General features: G+C 48.9%; 1 protein-coding gene across 1 annotated transcript in view; it reads right to left on the bottom strand.

Moving 5' to 3' along the window:
• RNF212 (ring finger protein 212) overlaps nt 1–21,794 on the bottom strand; it is a 54,785-nt gene extending 32,991 nt beyond the window's left edge. The window contains exon 1 of the mRNA XM_069630229.1: nt 21,653–21,794. Coding sequence (XP_069486330.1) covers nt 21,653–21,767 — 115 coding nt within the window. The 5' untranslated portion in view covers nt 21,768–21,794. The remainder of the gene's footprint in view (nt 1–21,652) is intronic.
• Nucleotides 21,795–23,608: the final 1,814 nt, after the last annotated feature.

Below are 23,608 nucleotides of genomic sequence, written 5' to 3'. Positions count from 1 at the left end.
GAAGAAAACTGCCTTTCTCCTGCTGCAGTCACAACTCTACTCTGATATCCATCTCCTCCCATGTGATCCACCCTCGGAATACCACCTCCAGGGTCAGGATCAGATAGTGTCTGCGTTCCCGTGGCCACATGGGAAGAGACGTTAGGCTGGGGATCAGTGATGACTCCACAGGATTCATCCCAGCATGCATTCCTGTGTGGGTATCTGCATTGTGTGAGGCACAGTGAACTAATGTTTATGCATCTGTGGAAGCATAAAAGGTTGAATCGACCTTGATGAGATTCATAGCTCTCTTGGCAATTTGCATACAGATACCACCAGCAGATGAGTTCGCTTATCCTGCCCACAATGCTCTGTGCCTGACTCCAAAAACTGCTTGTCCAAAACTCAAAACTCCATGAGCTGTAAGGAGATTTGTCCTCCGGGCACAGAGGCCTCAACAGGACCACATATGAGATGTTAAACCATAGACAGTACTATAAGCCTCATTACAGGGATGGCGGAGAGCCATGGCGCTATTAGCGCCATGGTTCATGCCGGTAAAATACCGGCACCACCTTGGTGGAAAGGGGAATTACCGCCCCATTCCAAGGTTGGCGGGGCGGTAATTCCCCCTTCCACCATTGCCCTTCCCTATTCCCATTTTTGCCCCATAGGGCATAATGGGAATGGGGAAGGCGCTAATTACGGGACTGCAAATTTCGGTACCGTTATTAGCTCCCTGGGTCCCTTTGCGGGTTGGTTTTCAACGCCTGCAAAAACAGGCGTTAAATTCCCCAACCCGCAAAGGGACCTCGTAGTAAGGCGGTAAGGATTTACCGGTACCGGTAAAATACCGGTACCGGTAAACCCTTACCGCCATCCGTGTAATGAGGCCAAACAATGTACAATTCCTCACATAGTAAAGAAGGCCTGACAGGGGGCGTGGCTTGGTGGCCATGCAGTAGGACGCGCTGCTGGGTAGCTCCCACGTGATCCTGTATATGATCCTGCCAAGCTAGCGTAATTACTTTTCAAACAAACTGAAAAGTTAAGTAACGGACGTCGGGACATCCACTGGCCATCCGGTGCGATTCCTGAGCAAAATCAGACCGCAGATCGAGTAGTAAACGGCCAAAGAAGACACCGCCTGCACAAGACAAACTGGCGGGCGCAAGCAGACAGATCCGCTGAGGGAGCCCCTGCCCCACAGCGACCCAAAAAGTGAGGAGCACAGGCCGAAGCCACACAACCAACCGGAGAGGTGGAAGACACCTGAAGCGGGCGGGCAGGAATGGCCAGATGGAGACAGACTGCGGGGGAAGGGCCCAGGAGGCTGACACAGAGACCGCAGCGGAGCGGAACCCTGGGAGCCTGCGCCCGACCAATCTACCAGGCCCGGCACCGAGGCCGAGCACACAGAGGGACGTCCAGGGCAGGACGCCCCGAGCCATACAGCAGACCAGGAGCTGCACCCTTCCGCCCCCTCCTCCACCTTGACTGATGTAGCTGCTCCAGGATCGGAGGATCGGCTGGCGAAGTGGACCCAAAGTGGGACCGAAGGTGAGACCGGGCTCGGTGGGGGAAGCAGTGGGTGCAGAGCGGGTCCCCGCTCTGTAGAAATAAATATTGCTGTTGAGGAGCCCGAAACAGAAAGGGGAGAAGCAATACTGAAGATCCAGGGGAACAAGGGGTACGATGACCGCCGCAAAGGAGCTAACCCCAATCGCAATTCCATGCTGTGACCCTCACTCAGTGGGGGGGAGGCGCCAGGGGCACATAACCTGCATTTACCTGAGAAGGACATATAACAGAGGAGGGGCCATAAACAAGGCGAGCGAGTGCCGCCCACCAGGACAATTGGGAATGAGAACTCCCACATGCAAACAACAGTTGAGGTGACGGGGGGTACATGCCGAGCCCAAGCTAAAGATCCTCTGCAGGTACTGAAGGAGAAGCAGTGCTCCTGACATATAGGTCCAACGAAGAGACATTCAGCGTGAGCCCGAGATCTTTAATCATCCATCAGACAGCAAAGAACCACGAGACACCCATACCACGAGGAGAGCAGTTGTTGGACTATATATCCAAGCGATCCACATATATGAGTGAGGGTGAGTGCAATAGGTTGGAGGATCCGAGGGCTACATTAAGTCGGGCATAGACAAACCAGGCGCCAGCAACCTATATTCAAAGCAGGACTTGGCCCCACGCAGACCCAAGCAGCAGACCCAACGGGGGAGGAGGCGGAGGAGGGCGGCACCTCACGCCTGCACAGCAATAATGTCAAACAGGAAAACAGAAGGGAAAACCAAACAAGTCAGCATAGACACCTTTACCAAGACACCAGGGAACAAGCAGTCGACTCTACCATACACGGCAATGGCGGCGACGACGAATACCCCACATCAGGCAGAAGGGGCGAATGACGGACCGATCCTGGAAGCAATCGCTTCCCTGAAGACATCCCTCGAAAATAAGATGGGACACAGCAATAGGTGCCCTAAAAGCATCCCTAGAAAACAAACTACATACAGTCATGGTGGATGTGGGCCTCCTTAACCAGGATGCAAGGGATTTGACGGATAGAGTAACAACAACGGAACAGCAAGTGCAACAAAACACTCTTGATATTGCTGTCACGCAGACACAAATGTCAGAAGTGCTACAGAAAGTCAAGATCCTAGAACGAAGAGTGGTTGATGCGGAGGGAAGGGCGAGGAGGAACAACATCCTCATAATTGGACTTCCAGAGGGCGAGGAAGGCAATGACCCCACGGAATACCTCGAAAGAGATCGGAGCCAGAACACTGCCCCAGGGTTTTGTGGTAGAGAGAGCGCGTAGAGCTCTAATCAGGAGACCTCAGCCGGGTGCTCCCCCGAGAGCGATGATCGCCAAGATGATGAACTTTAAGGATAGAGAAAAGATACTGACATTCTCAAGGGGAGGGGGAGTGGTCACTAGGAATTCCTCCAGGATCACCATGTATCCGGACTACATGGCCATGGTCCAAAAACAGAGAGCACAGTTCGGCCCAACAAAAGAATGTCTCAGAGTCGCAGGGGTGCGCTACAAGCTCCTGTTTCCTGCTAAACTCAAGGGAAAACATGCTTCTTCGACTCCACCGAAGAGGCCCATATGTGAATGGACTTACAAGGCATCCCCCAGCTAAGGCAGAGAAATGCCAATAACTACGGGAATTGGCCCCGATGAGATGAAGCGCGGACAGCCAGGAACAATGACGTCAAGCATCTAATAACTAATCAAGCCAGAGGAAAAGTATAAAGGAGTGACTAGCACTAAAAAAGCTGTGATGGCTAGAAAAAGCAATGCCCCAGGAGAGAGCGTACTGCTAGTTCGGATAACAGTTCCAAGGCATCATGCTGCGGCAAGTCTGCTTCACCTAGGGGAGCACGGCAAGAGAAGCGGCGAGGCCCGAGCAGGGGGAGGGCGACTGGGCATTAGTTTTTCAGCTCTTGTTTGGGTTATTGACTTGTGTGAATGGTTGGCAAACGGCACTGGCAGTGGATGGAACGACATAAAGGATAATAGGCAAATTCAAGCACAAAGCGACTAGAACAGCATCCAGTAACGACCCTGGAGAAACAACCGCTGATGTACCGGGAAGAGGCGCCCCGAAGGGACGGCTCCAAGTGACAGCCAAAAGAGGAAGGTATGAGGCATTGATCAGGAACAAGGCTATGGGACGACAGAGCCAGAACAGACGAAGCGCACATGGGGCTAGATGAGCTAACAATAGCAACCTGGAATGTGAAAGGACTTAACACGTATGTCAAGAGGCTCAGAGTTTATCCCTGGCTCAACAAGATGAAGGTGAAGATAGCAATGCTGCAGGAGACACACTTGACATCAGAGAAACAGGCCAAAGTTGACAAGAAATGGGGAGGGCAGGTATACAGTACCACATAATCGAACTATGCATGTGGAGTATTAATATGGATTGCCCCAGGTGTACCATTCCAGCTAATAAAACAGGAGACTGACCCAGAGGGGAGACTAGTTCTAGTGCATCGCATGCTGGAAAACAGAGAGGTATGCCTGATAAATACCTACGCTCCGAACCATGATGAGATGGAATTTTTCAAGAAATTAGCACCTAAAATGGCCCATTACAGAGAGGCAACGTTTATTTGGGCCAGAGACTTCAATTGTACCTTGGACCCCCTCCTCAACAGGTCGGACGACAAACACAAGAAGCCAACACCCCCTGCTAAGGAGCTACATAAGGCTACATGGAGGTGGGAGAGATTACACACACTATTGCGCACCCCACGGAATATTTACACGAATAGATTATATATTCACAGGCACTGAATCTCTGCAAGACTTTACGGGGATTAACATTAAAGCACGTACACTTTCTGACCACGCCCCGATATTAGCAACGTGGGCACACACCCATAGAAAAGCCCGGATACCAACATGGCAACTCCGGGCAGAGGCTCTGGGGGAGGGCGAGTTTGAGGAACACCTCCAAGAGGTGATGGAAGACTACTTCGAACACAATGAGGGAGGCGTAAAAAGTAATGCTATACTCTGGAACGCGTTTAAAGTCGTGATAAGAGGGGCAGCGATTGGCAAAACTGGGGGATTGAAAGGAGCAGCCATAGAAAAATTTTGCAAACTGGAAAGGGAGATAGAATCGGAGGAACGCTGAGCGGAGATAGCGGGGGAGGAACCTAGAGAACTGATGGAGTTGAGAACAAGATGTTTAGAACTCTGGGAAAAATTAGGAAGGCTGAACTACAGGAGGTACTTACATAGGTTGCATGCGGAAGGGGATAAACCTGGTAGGCTCCTGGCATGGCTCACTAAGCAAGAAAGTAAAAAAGACCCCATAACAGTGCTGGAAGATGGAACAGGGACAGAGGTTAGAAATCAGGAACATATCAACAACCTATTTGCCCGCTTCTATAAGCAACTGTATGCCCCTAATCCGGAGGTAGACCCGGAGGACATTGCGGATGCTCTAGCAGAGATAAGGCTACCAAAACTAGCAGCAGAACAGACCCAATTTTTAGATGCTCCTCTCACGGTAGAATAAATAAAGAGTGGGTGATTACCGAACTCCCCGCATGTAAATCCCCGGGCCTGGACGGACTCCCGGAGGAGTTCTATAAGACATTTAAGAGCACCATTGCACCGAAATTACTAGAGACATAGCAAGACATATATGAGAGCATACAATTGCCGACTAGTATGTCGGAATCAATAATCATACTGATCCTTAAACCTGGGAAATCGCCCACGAAGTGTACCTCCTACAGGCCAATTTCCCTCATTAATCAGGATGTCCTAGCTAACCGCCTTAAGCAAGTAGTACCCACACTGATCCATCCAGACCAGACGGGCTATGTCCTGGGATGGAACACGTCATGGAATCTCCATAGATTACACCACATAATAGATAGGACAAATCAGAGACAGGGAGATACGCAATTGTGTCCCTAAACTCTGTGAAAGCATTCGACTCTGTGAACTGGGGGTGGCTGCTGAGTGTCCTTGCCCACTTCGGCATTGGGGAAGGGTTCCTCAGATGGATTAGGCTGTTGTACAAAGACCCCAGAGCCAGAGTGAAAACAGGACCACACATCTCGAAAGAGTGGAGAATATACAGGGGAACCAAACACGGATGCCCATTGTCCCCAATGCTATATAACTTGGCTCTCGAACCGCTGGCGGTTTTTTTCAGAGCAGAATATGGAGACACAGGGATAGATATAGATGGAGTGCTGCATCAAATTTTGTTATATGCAGATGGCATGCTGTTCTTTGTAGAGAACCCGCGCATTAGCCTACCCTGCCTCTTAGAAGCGATCGAGGCGTAGACCAGACTCTCGGTAATAGCAATCAATAAAGAGAAGTCCCTGATCTTCCCCCTAGCGAATTTAAAGCGAGTCCCCCTGGCAAGCCTTCCAGACTTGGGTCTAACATGGGCACCACGCTCCTTTCGATACTTGGGAATAGAGATACATCATGAAACTGCAGACTCACACCAATCTAACACACAGGCGGCCCTTGAAAAAACACAAAAGGCCATGGCTTTCTGGGGAACACTTCCGCTGGGGATGATGGGAAGAGCGGCCCTCCTGAAGATGGTGGTACTCCCACGCCTGCTATATTATTTCACAAACATTCCACACACCATACCCAAGGCCTTTTTTTTACCAAATTAAGCAATAGCACAGAATTTTTTATGGGGAGGGGGAGAGAAGCATGATCGCAATGAAGACCCTACAGAGAGACTACGAAGAAGGAGGCATCACACTACCGGATTTTGAAAAGTACTATTTAGCGGGGCAGCTGCAATTTGTAGTCAAATGGCTGGGAGAGGACAAAACAATAGACACAATCATTTTCCAGCCAGCACTGAAACTATACTACCTAAGGGAAATGCCATGGCTCGATAAATCCCTGCTCAAGACCCTACCGAACTTGCTTAATCTCGCAATGGGGCTATGGAACAGAGCGTGGAGACTTCAAGGGATGAAAGATCCTTGTTCGGCACAAATCCCACTTGCGGGTCTCATGGGCATGGACTCAAACACTAGCAATATATCGAGCTCAGTGGAAGCCAAAGGCGTAGCACACATTGGGGATTTGAGGAGAGAGGAAAGGTGGGTGGACTTCCAAGAGATAGTAGAAGAACATGATATACATGAAGGCCAATTCATCCTATACAACAGCATAATACTGAAAATTAAGAAGAGATGGCCAGAATGGACAGACCAAGAAGACGCAACAGGAACACTGGATGCATGGTATGATATATCAGACACACACAACCTTCAGGTTATACGAACAGCTGTTAAAGTCTGACAATTTGCAGGGGCTACACATAAGACAGCACTGGGAAGAGGCACTCCAGAGGCCCTTCAGCGATCAAGAATGGACCAGGGTGTTAAGATACCCAAAAAGAGTGTCCAGGAACGCAAGGTTCAGACAAGCACAGCTATACACAACACACAGGGCATACCTTACACCCAAGAGGATGAACATGATGAAGCTGGGAGGCCCCAATAAGTGCACCCGCTGTTCAGCTGACGAAGCAGACATGGTGCACATGTTTTGGACCTGTCCCGTGATACAGATCTTTTGGGAGAAAATCAGAGTCAAAATAGCAGAAAGTGGACTCCAGATACAAGCTTAGTACCCCGAGAGGTGGCAGACATAAGATGCACCTAGCGAAAATGAAGGACTTAATATGTATATTGACCAAAAGGAGGATAACAATAGCATGGAAGTCAAGGGAAGGCCCAAACATAGAATCATGGTGGTCTGATCTCCAGAAGTGGGCACTAGCAGAAACCGCAGTGTGGATAGGAGCGGTGCAGAGATGGGAAGGAGAAACGGCGCGGAAAATAACTACATGCAACTGCCTGATGCAGGACCTATTCGACCAAGGAGGGGAGGGAGACAGAGAAGACCCGGGGAGAACAGAGGAACAATAATTGAATGAAGGAAGGCTGCGCACAAAGCCCCCAAGCAGACGACAGTATAAGCGGAAGATTCCGAGACTGCCCACAACGAAAACACCAGACATAGATGGCAAGGTCGCTGGATCGCTCCAGGACAGTAGATACATAACGGAAATACACGAGAAGTGCCAAAATGGCAGTTATGTTATGTGTGTTTGTATGTTATATTTGTTGTTGTAAAAAAAAAAAATCTAAAAATTAATTAAAATACAAAAAAGCCCTGACAGGACTACATGAGCATTAATGCATAGTGCCTCACAGAGTTTGATTCCTCCCACAGGAATAGAATCCATTCAGTGCAAATCTACATGGACTCCAGCTGCCTACCTCAGTAATTCCACCTCGTATTCTTTGGATATCACTAGTCCAGGTACTTACAACAGCGCATGAAGCAGAAGTTCATTACATAGGCTAATTTGTCTTCATGCTACACAGGCCTGGCCTCTGCCCTCCCTCTCAACCAGACTTCCAGATATTCGTTTTGTTTGTAATTGCTCAGATGCTCCATGTTGATCATTTTCACATGGCCTTATCACATGACCTTTCCCCTCCACACCTATCAATAATGGCCTGCTGTTGCCAGCTCTTTTTGCCTCTCCCAGTACCTCCCTTCCCATCTATTCTTCATGTGCAGTTGTTCAGCCAGTGCAACTAAAGAAAGGTCATGTGTTGTTTATCCCGCCCTGCAGACATTCACATGAACTCCATGATCGCCAATCCTTCCAGAGAACAAACTCAATTGTTCTCTTGTTTCCCAGAGGCTCAGGCAATGATTTGTTGTCAGGGAAGGTATGTATGGGGGGCTCCACCCTGAACCTACCAGATAGAGGGCTCACGAATGCGCAGACTCAAAGCCCCCTACCTATTCCAGCAACAGAAAATCTTCCTTCCTCCAATCCCTCTGATTTAGCCCTTATTCCCCCTCTCTCTAGGGATAACCAGCCCCAAAGGTCTTGTTGACACTCGAAGCTTCTCGAATAATCCCAGGCTGCCACCATCTAATCTGCCTGACTGTTGCTGGGAAAATGTATCCATCTAGAAACTGTAAAACAAGAAGCAATGTGGGGCACACTATAAGTGCTTAACTTGCATATCTAAACTGAACCACATGTCTATTCCAAAGCCCTGCAAGCATATTGACATTACCGCCCCATATCCCATTTTTCTTTAAACACCATACTAAGCCCTGGTGTGGCAGAGAATTTACTCATCCTGACCTAACCCAATTTAAAGAATTTAAGACTAACAGCAGACAAATGATCACCACAACAAAAGCATTCAACTACCAGAACATGGCTGAAAGCAACAAGAAAATTAAGGCTTGCATGAAGGCAATGAGGCAGTAAGTCATCTTCTTTCCCGACCCAGAATTGCCACACTTCCTCAAGAAATCTGCATGCCTGAACAACTTCTATGTTAAGCTCAGTGACATCTGCCAAAACATTTACCCTTACACCAATAAAGACAAAGCCTTGCTTACCCAATAACACAAAACAAAACGAGGCCCTTTGAAACACTGTCCATTGAAGACCTGTCAAAGACACTGGTATTCCTCAAAGGAACATCCTACACAAATGACACCTTGCTAGCGTCCATCTCCAATACACTCTCGACGGAAGCCCTTCACCCCATCCAGAAAGTCATCAACACATCCCTGACTCAAAGGCACTAACCAAACACTCTCAAAACCCGACAAAACCTCGCTCTGCTCAATAAACCAATGCAGGATCATGATAGCCACCAACTACTGCACCATCAAACATCTCCAAGATGCTTATTAAGGTGCTAGCTACCCAACGTCAAGCAAACATTGGTGCCAAAAGCCTCTTAAAGTACTAGCGATCAGGATTGAGCTACAGATGCAGCACAGAGAGCCACTATCCAAATAGAGGATGATTCAATGGTACTCCTCAATGTCACCCGCCTTCAACACAGTAGGCCATAATGCTTTCATCAACATACTGCTCAACTGTATATGCATTAGGGAGAGTGTACTCTACTGGTTTGCCTCCTACCTAGTAAACCGACACCAGTCTGTCCCGATGGATAACTACAGATCACCCCTCCTACCTGTCACTTGTGGATTCCTCAAGGATCCATGCTCCCACCCCTGGCCTTCAAACTCTACATGAGCCTTTATGAAACATCCTCACCAACCACAACAACCATAGCCAAATTGCTATTCACATCTACCAATGTGCAGATGATATACAACTTTAACTGAAAATGTCATCCATCAAAAACCTCCACCAATTTAAGACGTGCCTCGCCCTGATCCACGCCTCGATGTTTAGTATTTTGCTATAATTCCTGCTATCATTTGCTTATATTCTCATCACAATCTCCTAAGAGAAGCATTGTTGCAACATCTTGCATTGTCTAATAAGCTTTGTAACCTCAACATATGACTGATTTCTTTACCATAAAGTTATATCCTGTGCAGAAAAGCGGACAGCATGACATGCTATATATCCTGCAAAAAATCAAGCTCTTGCTATCAGACACCAGCCTTTGATCCACAGTCCAGATCCTGGTACCATCTTGACTGGGTGGATGCAGTGTCCTGTTCATCTGCCTATTTATTGTCCAAGCATCTATGAGAGGCATCTCACATGCCTCGTCACCACATATATGACCACATTAATTGGCTCTCATTGGCTATCCCTACAATAATAAATCAGTTTCAAAGGCAACTGTGTCATATACAAAGCTGTCCCCGCGCACGCTCCATATAACCTAACAACTAAAGTCACGATTGTGGCAGTTAGCCAAGCAGGCCAGAGAAAAGCGGCAAAAATGTAAACAATTTCTTCAAACAAACAGGAAACAACTATTGTCCAAGGTTTTAGAGCTGGGGGCTATTTATCTCCTGGTAATAGCCAAGGGGAGCGTGGTTAGCCTGAATCCAACAGCTACCAGGTGCTATTTGTGACACCCCAGTTAAGTGGTACAATATAAACATAGCTATGTGATTCTGAATGTGTAGGTTTGGGAGTGTGTATAAAAGAGAAATAAAGGGCATGCTTCAGGGGCATTTAAAGCATATTGGATAATATATAATAGAAAGAAAGTTCCAGTTTGCGTCTTGAGAACAATCTACATTTGTTGCATGCTATGTACTAGCTCCTGGTTCCCCAGAGGTAGCTCCTCCTTAGGGGTGATGACTGATACCCAGGTGCTGTTTTTGCTCCTGGACAACAAATCCTATTTTCGAACCCTGATTCTCGTTCTACATTCCCAGAGTGTGGAAACTGTAACCCTCAACATCAGAATTAACACCACACTAATGCAAATCAGAAAAGAAATCAGGACCCTCCTCTTCAAGGATCATATACTTCACATTCTCAAACACATAAATCATCATAAAACAGAGCCATTGACAGCGAGAATCCAGCTGTGCTGATTAATACTCGCAATGCATGTCCTCCCTCTTTTTGCCCGACCTAAGATTACAAGTTTGCCAGGGTTGTCTAGGCCACCATCCATGGACCTAGGACCCCTCCAAAGCCTCCCAACTTACCTCCCCTCATAACTAACCTACTCACCTTTAAATCTCTTACCTCTTTACACTACATACACAAACCCTCACCACACTGCAGCCTTACACTTATTAGTACACACAACACCTCATTAAACATTGCAGCTCACCCTGCACTACACTCTATCACATGCCATCCAAACCCCATTGTCCCAGACCAGTAGTTCTCCAGATATTCCATAGTTGCTGGCCAATCGATCTTGGATTATCCAATCCAGATAAACAGACACCCAGTTGTCATCACCACAGATCACCTGAAAACATACCAACATTTTTGACTAAGGTACTTCTGGCGTGCAGCCTGCAACATCTCAGGATTCTCACCTGCCTTGCCCTCTTGTCCTATTAGCTTTCCTTGCCCTATGCCCTCTCTTCCAAAACCGGGGATCAAGACACCTTAAAAATGCCATAGCATCCTTTGCAAGTCCTCAAACTTAGTGCCACTCTCAAAGAAGGGTGTCCACTCAATGTTGGAAAAGCATTTCTCATTCAATGTATTTCTTATGGTTAGGTTAGGTACGTCGAGCCAACGCGCTGCAGTAATTGGCAGGTTGGCGATCTTCTAGATTTAATATAGAGCATGCCCCTTCGAATATGTACTTGGCTCAAAAAGGAGACCAGACCCAGTTCTAATCGTAGATATGTCATTGGCGTGGTGGGAGGCAAGTTTAGTAACATCCTCCGAAATTGACCCTCCACCACATTCAGCCAAGCTCATAGCAAGTGCTTCTAGCCCATACAGAACAGTTGGAGAAAATCTCTGTTTGTACAACTTTAGTATACCTTCTAAAGAGTTTCCAGCTGTTTGTTTAGCAAATCTATTGATAAGACAGGTCAGTTATCTGGCCTTTCTTTTTTTGCAGTCCTCAATGGCTGCGTAGTCACTGTCAGCTCTCAGCTCTACCCCCAGGAATCGGTAACTATCGACATACTCAACATTCTGTGAGTCCATCTGCAGACAAACCCTGGCTATCTTACTGCCAGAAACCAGCCATCATTTCAGTTTTACTCATATTAATGACTAAGTCATTCAACTTGGCGTATTCTATCAGTATTTTTTTTTTCAATACTTCTTTTTACTGTTTTTGTAAGAATAAAGAATAGCACAAAATGGAAGAGAAACATACAGCTTCCGACAGGACATCGGATCTAAGGTGACATTGAAGCTTTGTTTCAACAAAACTGGCAAAACAGTAGAACTGAAGTCCCAAAAGGAAACAGTGGGAGGAGGGGGAGACACAGGGAACATCAGTTTTCACAATAAGGTGTATCGGGAGTCTCTTTTTTGCTGCAATATCTTGGGGCGGTGGGCCGTACCCTAGGCCTGAGTTCATTTTGTGGCTAGGGAGTGGGAGGTTTGTCAGTATTGGGCTCCGGCTTGGTCTCAGGAGTGTGCCTCCGTTTCGCCTCCGTCGGGTGACCTTAGTCGAGTTTCCGTATCCATCGCCAGGTTGGGGGCTGCCTTGCCACTCCCGGGAATTGCTGCGTGTAGTCTAGGAATGGGGCCCAGATTTGATGGAATTTGCTTCTGTTGTCGAAGCGCACGGCCGTGATTTTTTCTGATGCCACTATCTCCCAGCATTTGGTCCACCACATTGGGATTGATGGGCCCTCAGGGTGTTTCCATAGCCTGGCGATTATTATTTTTGCTGCCGTTAGTAGGTGCGAACAGAGATCCGCTAGGCGACCAGTTAGCAGGAATTGTCCTTCGCCTGTTGCCCCCAGCATGACTACTTCAGGGTCCCACGGGATTGTGAGGCCTGTGATTAGTTTGATTTGGTCGAGGACATTCCGCCAGAATTGGGCCGCTTTAGGGCAGGCCCACAGTAGATGGTATAGCGTGCCTTTGTCTGAGCATCCTCTCCAGCAGTGTAATGGGATTGAGGGGTTGCATTTGTTGAGAATCTCTGGGGTTCGATACCATCTGTAACACACCCTGAAGGCTCCTTCCTTGTTGGTTGTACATTTGGAGCTTTTGTGTGCACGGGACCAGATACAGTCCCATTCCGCCGAGCCGATCTCTCTGCCTATGTCCTTTTCCCATTTTATCATGTAGGGCTCTTTCTTGTTTGGGTCCGTTTTATCTAGCAGTCTGTACAGGGTGGCCACCTTGCCTTTGGGGGGGGGGTGGCAGTGAGAGTTTTTTCTAGGTCTGACAGTTCTCTACTTCCGCCTTGCTTGACTTCTTCGCTTGACAGCAAGTGCCTAAACTGTGCGTATCTGAACCTTTCCGTTTCTGGGACCTGAAATTTAGTCTTGCAGGCTTCAAAGTTCAGCGGAATACTGTTTTCGAAGTAGTCCGCAATGACAAGCAGTCCTCCCGTTTTCCACTTGTTGAAGCTGTTCGGGGTAATGCCTGGGGAGAAGTCCGGGTTGTCCCAGATGGGGGTGAGCAGGCCTATCGTGGTTCTGCGGTTCCATTGGCGGGCTGATTTCTTCCAGCTCGTCACCGTATTTCTTGTCGCTGTCAGTGGCTCCTCGTTGGTGGGGTAGTCGGGGCTTCTGATGTGTGGTAGGCATTCTATCGGCGACTGGCACCAGTTGTCCTCCAGTGTTAGCCACCGAGGTTGGGGGTCCTGCAGTTTCCATGCAAAGGCATGGGATAGCTGGGCTGTGAGGCAGTATCTGTCGACGTCTGGGACCCATAGGCCGCCCAACGCGGTGCCTCTGAGCATGATGCATGATGCGCCTTGGTATCCGCGGCCTCTTTCCTTACCAGACGTATTTTAGGAGGTCTGCCTGTCGCTTTTGGATGACTTTCTTTTGGACCGTTACTAGGAGGGCCAGGCAGTGACATAGTAATCTTGGGATTAAGTTCATTTTTACGGCGGTGATCCTTCCGAACCAAGAGATTTCCTGCTTTTGCCATCTGGCTAGGTCCTTTCGGAGTTCTGTGAATAGTGGGCGGAAATTTGATTTGTAGGTTCTTTCCGTTTTATTTGGCACTTGGACTCCCAGATAGGTGAGGTGCTGCTTTGCCCATGGGATCGGGTATTTGGCCCACAGGGAAGCCTTGCGTTTCTTCTGTAAGTTGATACTCATTACGGCTGATTTTGTGAAGTTTACCTGAAATCCTGCTGCTTCTTTGAACTTTTCTAATTCCTGCCAGATTGCTTGCATGGATACTTCTGGTTGAGTGGCTGTCAAGAGTACGTCATCTGTGTAAAGGGCTACTTTGTAGGATTCTCCGCCGACCGAGAGGCTGTGGATCGCCGGGTTCACTCGTATTCTGTCTGCGAAGGGTTCCATCAAGAGAGCAAATATGAGGGGGATAAGGGGCAGCCCTGCCTAGTGCCTCTTGTGATGATGATTCTCTCAGACTTGCTCCCATTCACTCTGAGGTATTTGTAGGTGTGTGGAGGGGTGTTGGTAATTAGATAGGATCCATTTGGAGAAGTTTGGGCCGAATTTATAATGGCTCAGTGTTTCCTTGATGTAGCCCCAGTCCAGCATATCAAAGGCTTTATTTGCGTCGAGTGCCATGATTACCAATTCCGACCCCATTCTATGAGCTGACTCGATTATGTTGATTGGTCGCCTGATGTTGTCGTGTGTGCTGCGGTGCCGGATGAAACCAGTTTGGTCTGGGTGAATTATGCTTGGGAGAGTCGGTGCTAGTCTATTCGCCAGGATCTTTGCAAACAGCTTGGCGTCGTTGTTTAGCAGGGTGATGGGTCTGTATGAGGTGCATTGGGCCCGGTCTTTCCCTGGCTTTGGAATGAGGATTGTCACTGATTCTTCCATTGACGGGGATGTGGAGCCCGTCTCGACGAAGGAGTTGAATAGAGTTGCTAGCTGGGGGGACAGGATGTTGGTGTATTTCTTGTAAAACTGGGCAGTAAAGCCGTCCGGACTGGAGCTGAGTTTTTCAGTGTGCGGATCGTTTCACCTACTTCCTCCGCTGTGATTGGGCGTTCCAGTACTTCCAGTTGGAGGTGTGGCGGCGCTCCCTGGGCGGGTGCCAGGAGGCTCAGCTGCGCCAGTTTGGATGTTGGGGGTCCGGACATGGTTTCTCTGTGATGTTGTGCCATGAGTTTGAGAATTTCCGGCTTTGCATAGCGTAGGTTGCCGTTCGGATCTGCCAGGCATTGGATGTTATTCCGTGTGTGTACTTTTTTCAGCTTGTGCACGAGGAGGCGGTTTGCTTTGTTGCTGTTTAGGTAATAGAATTGCTTTGTGTAGGACAGGGCCTTGGCTGAGCGCTCCGCCAGGTGCATTTCTAATTCAGATTTCGCTCTCTTGAGATCCCGGCCGGTAGCCTTGGCTTGGTGCTTTTTGAAGGTATCCTCCAATTCCTTGACCCTTTTCTCCAGTTTGTCTTGGTGTAGCTGGTTGAGTCTCTTGAGCCTCGCTGTGCAGTTGATTGATCGCTACCATGCGGATAACCGGTTTCACGGCATCCCAGATGATTGCCTTTGAAGTGTCATTGGTCGAGTTCTCCGCAAAGTAGTTTGTAAGTGCCTTGGCTATTTCCGTTCTACAAGCGACGTCCGCCAAGGTCTTGTCTTGTAGTTTCCAGGTCCATCTCGGCGCTTCTGGCATCCCCAGGGTCCGCAGGTGCATAACGATTGGCTCTCAGGCTGATCTGGATGTCCTCTATGCAGGGGAAGAGCTCGCTGGAGGTCAGTAGCAGCTTGATTCGTGAGTGGCCTCTGTGGACGTGCGAGAAGAATGAGTCGTCCCTTTCCTTCGTGTTGAAGAGTCTCCAGGCGTCTATGATTCCGGTTTCCCGCAAGATCTCCGCCATGGCCAGTGCTTTGGTGTAATCCTCCCTAGTTGGAGGGTGTGTTTTGTCCAGGTCAGGGTCTGGTGTTAGGTTGAAGTCTCTGCCTATTAGAAGTTGACCCTTCGAGAATGCTGCCACCACTAGTAGCAGATTGCGGATAAAGCGTAGGTAACAACCATCTGGATCCTTATTTGATTGTGACCTGAGTCAATGGCAGGTCACGGCTGAGGAGAATGGCCACCCCTCTCTTTTATTGGCCGGAGGAGGCGAAGTAGCGTTTTGGTTAGCAGAGGAAAGATATCGGCAGCTAATAGGTGTGTTTCTTGTAGACAGACGATGTCCGCTGATGATGGGAGAGTTTTCGTTCCACCGATTTCTTCTTGTCCGGGGCGTTTAGGCCTTGCACGTTCCAAGTCAACATGGTGATTTCCCTATCTGGCGTAGCCATATGGGTAGAGTAAAGTTGCCAATAGGGGCAAGCCCCCCGATGCTTGTGTCTCGTAGCTTAGCTTGGATTTCTGGGGTTCTCGATCCCTTTGAAGAAGTTTCCCGTCCCCACGACTCCATTCTCCAGCTTTAAACAAAAACGTGGTCTTACGGTCCATCCTTCGACCAACGAGGCCTGTTGCCGGCCCAACACAGCCAACTAGGTAGGAGGTGACCACGCCTCTTATTTTTCCAGTGTAGCTAAAGATTTACCCAGCAGTGTAGGGTTTGAGTTCTATTGGGTTAGAGTTCCTGTTTCTGTAGTTCTCTGGGGTTGTCCTTGTGGGGTCCTTGAGTTGTGCGGTGGCTCATCTTACCGAATGTTCGTCTTCTTGTTCTTGGGGGCAGGCCCACATACTCTGCGGCGGCTCTCAACTCGGGACCATGAGTTCAAGGGTTCTCGCCTGGCATCCCCGGGGTCGGGCTCTGCTCTGCCGGATTCCTCGTTCCCAGCCTCGGGGTTCATGAAGTTTTTTGCTTCTCTGGGGGAGGAGATCTGGTGTGATCTTCCCTCCCAGGTGAAGGCCAGGGCCGTGGGGAAGCTCCACCAGTATGTTATTCTTCTCGCGGAGCCATTCTGCCATTGGCTTTAGGGCTTTCCGTTTTGCCAAAGTTGTAGTCGCCAGATCCTGGTACAGAGATATTGCAGCGTCTCTGAACTGAATTCAAGCTGAGCTTCTGGCCTCCCGCATTATCTCCTCCTTGACTTGGAAGAAGTGCACACGGGCCAGGACATCTGGGGGAGAGGAGGAGTTTTGTCTCGCCCGGGTCCTATATACTCGGTCAAGCTCCAGGGGGCCTCGTCTGGGAGGGTTATGATGAAGCAGAACAGGTCTTTCACGTAGAGGCCCAGGTCGTCATTGGAGACCGAGTAGGGATCCCCCTCAGGCGAATGTTGTTGCGTCTCAATCTATTTTCTGCATCCTCCTGCTTGGCTTCAAGGGCCTCACACCTGGCCTCCAGAGCTGTGATCCTGTCCGAGCCTACCCCAATTTCAAAGTTTTGCTCGCAGATGGTGTTTCTATTTCTGCCGTTCTAGCCTCGATTTCCCCCACTCTTTTGTCCAGGGATGTAATTCTGCTTTTCACTTCGTCCGTCCCCCTTTGGTATTCCTTAGTGATTGCTCCGAGGAGGTCCTGAAGATCTGCTTTTGTAACTGTTTGCGCTGTCGGTTCCAGGGCTGTTTCTGGGGGGGAGCCTGCTGTTGCACCTTCGTTGCGCTCCCCTTTTTTAGATTTCTCTGCCATTGGCGTGGTTAGCAAGGCTGTAATGTTTGCTTTGTTGGCTTGGGGTTCATAGACATAGTGATGCGCAGCGAAGACCCAGGTCTGGTAGGGCCCCAGTGGGCGTGCGTTTGCATTTCAGGTTGTTTATTACCACCTTGTTAGATGTCGGCTGTAGGGTGGATCGATAGGGGCCGTTTGGGGGCAGGGTTAGGTCCTTGGGGGTTCTTGCTTTCTGTCGCACTCTGGGGCCGCTGGCTGCCCAGTCTCACCTCTGGAGGCGGGTCGATGTGATCACCGGGGGATGTTGCTTTTCGATGTGTTTGGACAGACGGCTCTCAGCCCTGCTGTATATTTTGCTTTCCTGTGGTGGGGTGAGAACCCTCCGCTTGGACAGAGACGTGGCTGCACCGTGGGTTCTTGCCAGGGCGACCCCAGAGTCCGGTTTGCTTGCAGTGGTTCCCCTATCAGGGAAGAGTTCCAAAAGTCTGCTTGTATTTCCCCCCACCCCTCAGCACAGCAGGTGCCGCCTTACCTTCCATCACAGCGTGGGCTCAGGCGCTGCAGGGGTTTATCTGGGGTGAATTGCTAGTGACGCAGCGGCCGTTGCCCACCACCTGGTTTGAAAGCGTATGATGCGGGGGCTGTTTGTTGTGGCCTGTTACATGGGGAGAGTCATGGGCGGAGGGTTGGTTCCGATGCGGCGGGGTTGGTCCCCAGTGATGGTTGCAGATGCAGGTGTTCCCTCGCCAGGGGGTGCAGGTGCCAGTGGGGGGACGGTGATCAGGGCCGGTGAGGGAAGCTGGAGACCGGGTTTGTCTGGCGCCGCTCCTCCTGCTGAATTATTTCTTGTGGGGGGGGTGTGACCAGTTTAGTGCCCCCAGAGGCTCCGCTGCGGGGGGGTCCAGTCTCCAGTGATGGTCGCAAGTGCAGGTGTTCCCGTGCCGGTGGGTGCAGGTGCCAGGGGGGGGGCGGTGATCAGGGCGGGGGGGAGGCTGGAGTCCGGGTTTGTCCATCTGGTAGGCCCACAGAGCCCCCGGCATGTACCCCTGCCAGCGGCTCACAGGTGGCAGAGGGCCCGGTTAGTGCTAGGTCCAGAGGGGGCCACCTCTGCCTCGGACGGTCCTCCGGTCCCAGACCCAGCTCTATGGCGAGGGGGGGTGGCGCTCGTGTTGCCACTCCTCACAGTCCCACAGCGGAGAGATCAGTCCCCCCCGGGGAGGCGGGCTGCCTCGGATTCCTTCACCCCGCGGCTTCTCTGGAGCAAGGCCCAGGGGACGGCCCGGCTGGGGCGAGTTAGTGGGCGCCGCAGGCCGATCCGCCTTACTTGTCGGGCTGGTCAGCTGTCCGGAGCCTTGACAGGGAGAAGTCCACACGGACGGTGCCGGGTACAGCAACCGCTGCTGGGTGAAGCGGCGGCTAGGAAGCCGCAGCTCTCTGAGTTTCTGGCCGGAGGGCCCTCCGGGTGCTGGTCGCCTGCCTCTGGTGTCCAATGGCCCTGGGGGTGCATTCATCCGCCGACTGGCGCAGGCCCTACGCGGAGCCGTCGACGATTTTGGGGTTGGGGCCGGTGCCACTTCCCGCCTCACGGAGGGTTCCTGGAAGCCTCGGGATCCTCTAGACGAAGGGGCTCACAATTCGAGCATGATGTGCCCCTTCCCTTCCGCATAAGGATGCAGTGCTTCTCGTTCGGGTAGCTGCGCTCTCATTGGGACATTGATGGTGGCTGTGTGGCCTCGGTCGGGAGCTCTTACAAAGCCAGCCCGTCTGCCGTGGCTCCAAGTCACGCCCCCTCTATCAGTATTTTAAATTTGTTTTTTACACCTCTAATTGTGCGATCAAGTAAGACGAGATTGTCTGCATACAATAAGCTGACGATGTGATGGGAACCTATCTTAACAGGGCAACCATCACCCGCCATTAACATTAACGGCAAATCTGCCAGGTAGAGACAAAATAACAGTGGTGCCAATACACACCCTTGTCTGACCCCCCCTATTAAAGCTGGGGCCATTTTGGAACCCAGATTATTCAAACGCACATGAGCATATTCCCTGTATGCAGTTGGCTCAATACCTCCAATAACCATTCGGGATAGCCCCATGTGCGCAGCTTATGCCACAGCCGAGCTTTGTTCACTGTGTCGAAAGCAGCGCTAAAGTCGACCCATATCAGATAAAGTGTAGGGTTCCTCTTGATTGCTGCTTCACCTATAATAGTATCAAGAAACCTAATATTGTGTGTTGTTGCAGAACCTGGACGAAACCAGTTTGTATGAAATCCAGCATGTAGTTTTCATCCACCTAGCTCTGCAAGGCGTACAGCACAAATGTACTGAACAGTGTGCTTGTTACGTTGTTAAGTAGTGATAACAGTGTATAGTTCTCCGGGCAGACTAGATTGGCACTAGGGTAGCACTTAGCCAAGTAACAGACTTTTTTTTCTTTAGACACCTTTTCGTATTGGATACTCACATGTCCCTAAGCGCTTGAGTCGGCTTTCAAAACAGCATTGCACAGCCTGTTAGGCCCAGGGGCTCTAGATCCCTTTAGTTTTATTACAGCAATATGGATATTATCGCCATTTAGGTGTTGTCAACGCCCCTCTTGTCTTATTATCGTCCCACTGTCTGCTACTGTGACAAAGTTAGATTTAATATATTCTGTCACTTCACACTCAGTTATAGGGTTTATGAAAAAAACCCTGAGTGTCTCCTTTGGCTTTGGACAGGGTCTGCCAGAATGATTTAACATTGTTGCTACAGAGCACAATGAACATCTGTTGCCTTTGCCCATTAAGGGCTGTATACCTTCTTCTATTCAGCCAAAACGTAAACTCCCTTGTTATTCTTCTCATTCTGGCCTCAAAAAGAGGTTCGGGATATCCTTCCCTTCTGACTTTTGTAATCTGTCTACGTGTTATTCTTTTTGCGTCCCATATTTCTATGTCAAATATCTTAGTGTTTACCCTCATTAATAGCCAACTGACATGGTCTGATTTTACAAAAGTGTCAATAGCCAGATGCTTTAACCTAGTGCCAATACCAGTCACACTCGGCCAATGCCAGTTTCAAAGCTGTGTGTAATGATTCGGTTAATATGTCTCGATGCCTTACGTGTATTTTGCAGCATCCAATATATCCTGTTTTTCCACTGGTTCACTAAATGAAATTGAAAACTATGCCATGCGTGAGAAAATGTATCAAGTTTTGTTTTGTTCGTGGAATTATGGGACTTGTAGTTTTCCTAAATTTAAAATTGCAAAGAATACAAAAAACATGTGTACCCCAGAATAAAAGAGAAAAATAAAAGGACTGGGTGAACGTCTCAAGCAAAGGGAAACATGAGCTCTGCTTTTACCTGCTCTCTTAAATTGCGTATTGGTAATGCATGCCAGTAAAATAGATCCGCAGTTTGATCGCTGGCTGATCTGTGATCTGAGTGTGAACTGCAGTGCTCAATGTTGAATCCTTTCAAGGCCAACTCAGGCTTTCATCCTTATGAGATCGATAAATGATCGCCAACTTCGGTTGGGTATTTTATGTACATACATTCTATGTACAGGGCTTCGGCGAACGTGCTATATAAATAATACGTCACTATCAAATGCTACAATGAAAGAAGTCATTACAACCAAGATACTTCTCTGCTTTTAATACACTATTAGTCGACATGGGCAACATTTATCAGGAAACTCATGACGATCGCATAAAAAAAGAGAAGTTTGATTTGCCAAAAGCTTTAAAATGTGAATGCCCATAGCTGCAAATGATATTCCCCCATCTAACAACTATGAAACAATAAACCACACACCATCCAATAAACCCCATAACACCTCCAAGACGTCTACTTACAAATCTGTACTCTGAAGATTAATTAGGTGTGATTTCATATTCTCATAATCCCTTTTTTTAAGGAAGCCAGACATTAATCTCTCACTGCCAATGTACTGGATTGAAAGCGCACTTCCCGTATTCATATGCTGGTGTTTTGTCATTGGCAACAATTTAGCAAAAAATATATTGAACGAAATTAACATGCTTATATTTGCGATTATATTCGTAGGTGTTTGTATGACGCTTCATAATTGGTTAATCCATCTTCTTAGCCCTGTTTAATTACAGATCACATGATAATAATTCGTTGAATCTTCTTTCACTATTCTATGCCACTTTTGATACAGACTCTGCCCAGCACTTACCCTTCCTCAAGCAGGACTCGCACAACACGTGGCCGCAGTTGGCGAGGGCATACTTGGCGATGTCGTGGTTTCCAGGTTGGACGAAACAGACATTGCAACGTATTTTCCCGTTCATGATGCAAAGTCTGCCGAGAGGGAGAGAAAGCGGTAGAACAAACGAGTGCCACTCTTTTCCGGTTCCTCGCGTCACCCGCTACGCACTTCCGGTCAGATCCTGACGGCACGTGGGTGGAAGCACAGGGTATGTTGTTCTGTTTCTGGATGAAGTTGGCGTGTCAGTTCAGAGAAGTATGTCGTAGCTATAATACTCGTACATAGATGTATTCTTCTGAAGTTTTCTCAGTCTTTATGAATTGAACACATGGAGAACGTATTACCTGGGTGACCATAGGTCCCAGTTTTGCTGGGACTGTCCTGGAAATTGGAGCTCTTTCCCTCTTTTTCAAGATTATGTTTCCAATGTAAACTGCAGTAGTCCCGTTTTTTTGTAGTAGGCATAGCTCTCAACCATTTATGTCACAAAGGCGGGTGAAAACACCCGATTTTATTTTTGGCGGGTGAGAGGCCCATTGAAATGAATGGGCGTGCAGGAGGCTTGGCGGGTGAGTCAGATATTTACAAGGCGGGTGACACCCGCCAAAAGCGTGTGAGTTGAGAGCTATGAGTAGGTCTTCATAGCTGGCAGGCAGGAATGCACAATCTGGCACAGAAGAAATGCTGCATTTTCATAGCTCTCAACCAGTTGCAATGCAAAGGCGGGTGAAATCACCTGATTTTGTTTTTGAATGGGTGTGCAGGGGGCTTGGCGGGTGAGTCAGCCCTTTACAAGGCAGGTGACACCCACCGCGAATGCGTGTGAGTTGAGAGCTATGCATTTTACAACTTAAGATTAGTTTGTGATGAATTAATTATAATATGTGTTTATTTGAACAGTAACACCTGTTTCTTCCAGCAGCTACTGAAGTGTAGTGCCTTGACAGCCACTTTCAAGAGTTAGTCCTACTTTTATGTTACTTGCTCTCTCCCAGTTGTTTACTTTATAAATCTGGTCACCCTATGTATAGCCCCCAAACCATGTCATAGTGAGCTCATAGGTATATATCTGACAGTCTCTGTGAAAAGAAAAATATGTACCATTGCATTTGCAACCACTCCGAATATTGTAGGTTATAAAATGTACATATTTTGTGTTAAGGTGTTAATACGGGCCTGGGGCACCCTCCATGAATAGGCCCAGCCTACCCGTACCTTACAGAGTACACGGACACAAGTCTACTCGTTACGGGTTCCTGCGGCTTCGGCCTCGCACGGGCTGCCCCTTTATTCACTGTGCATGCACGGCGCAAGCCTTGCAGTCACGCACGCGCGCACACACCTGACTCCTTTTTCATAACAAAACAATATGGGCATAACTTCCACAAACTTATTGTCAACTTGACATATATAACAGGTACATGATACACCAGATTAACTCACAGCCTAACGTGGGCAAGTACCGTCCACTTGTGGTCATCATTAACTTGGGTCCAAAAAATAATCCTCGAACCTGGCAGGACATCTCCGGCCTTCGCGGCGGAGGTAGTGTCCTTCCTCGCATACAGTGTCAGAGCTGCGTCTCCTTGGTTCAGGGTCTCCCTAGTCCTCTTCATGAATTGGCACACTCGTTGAGGCTCGAGCCGGAGACACTCCTATGGCAAGCTCTTCCCTTGGATCCTGGGTGTCAATCTTCTTGAAGAAGCAGGAATTTCTTGTGACGGTTCCCCATTGGTCTGACACGGTCACCATGGACCCGTTGACATGGGCTACCCCCATGGGGGTAGGCTCGTAGTTTAGGGACAGTTTCCCCTCTGGGTGTTAGTACCTCACTAGGACCATGTCGCCAACCTCAATGTCTGACGGTCTCAACCGCCACCTGGCATTCTCACACTTCCAGTGTCTTTTGGTCGTCAATGACAC

The sequence above is a fragment of the Ambystoma mexicanum genome, chromosome 6q (assembly GCF_040938575.1).
Source record: "Ambystoma mexicanum isolate Mex_15411 chromosome 6q, UKY_AmexF1_1, whole genome shotgun sequence".
In the NCBI taxonomy this organism is placed as follows: domain Eukaryota; kingdom Metazoa; phylum Chordata; class Amphibia; order Caudata; family Ambystomatidae; genus Ambystoma; species Ambystoma mexicanum.
This window is presented reverse-complemented; position numbering and strand designations above follow the sequence as displayed.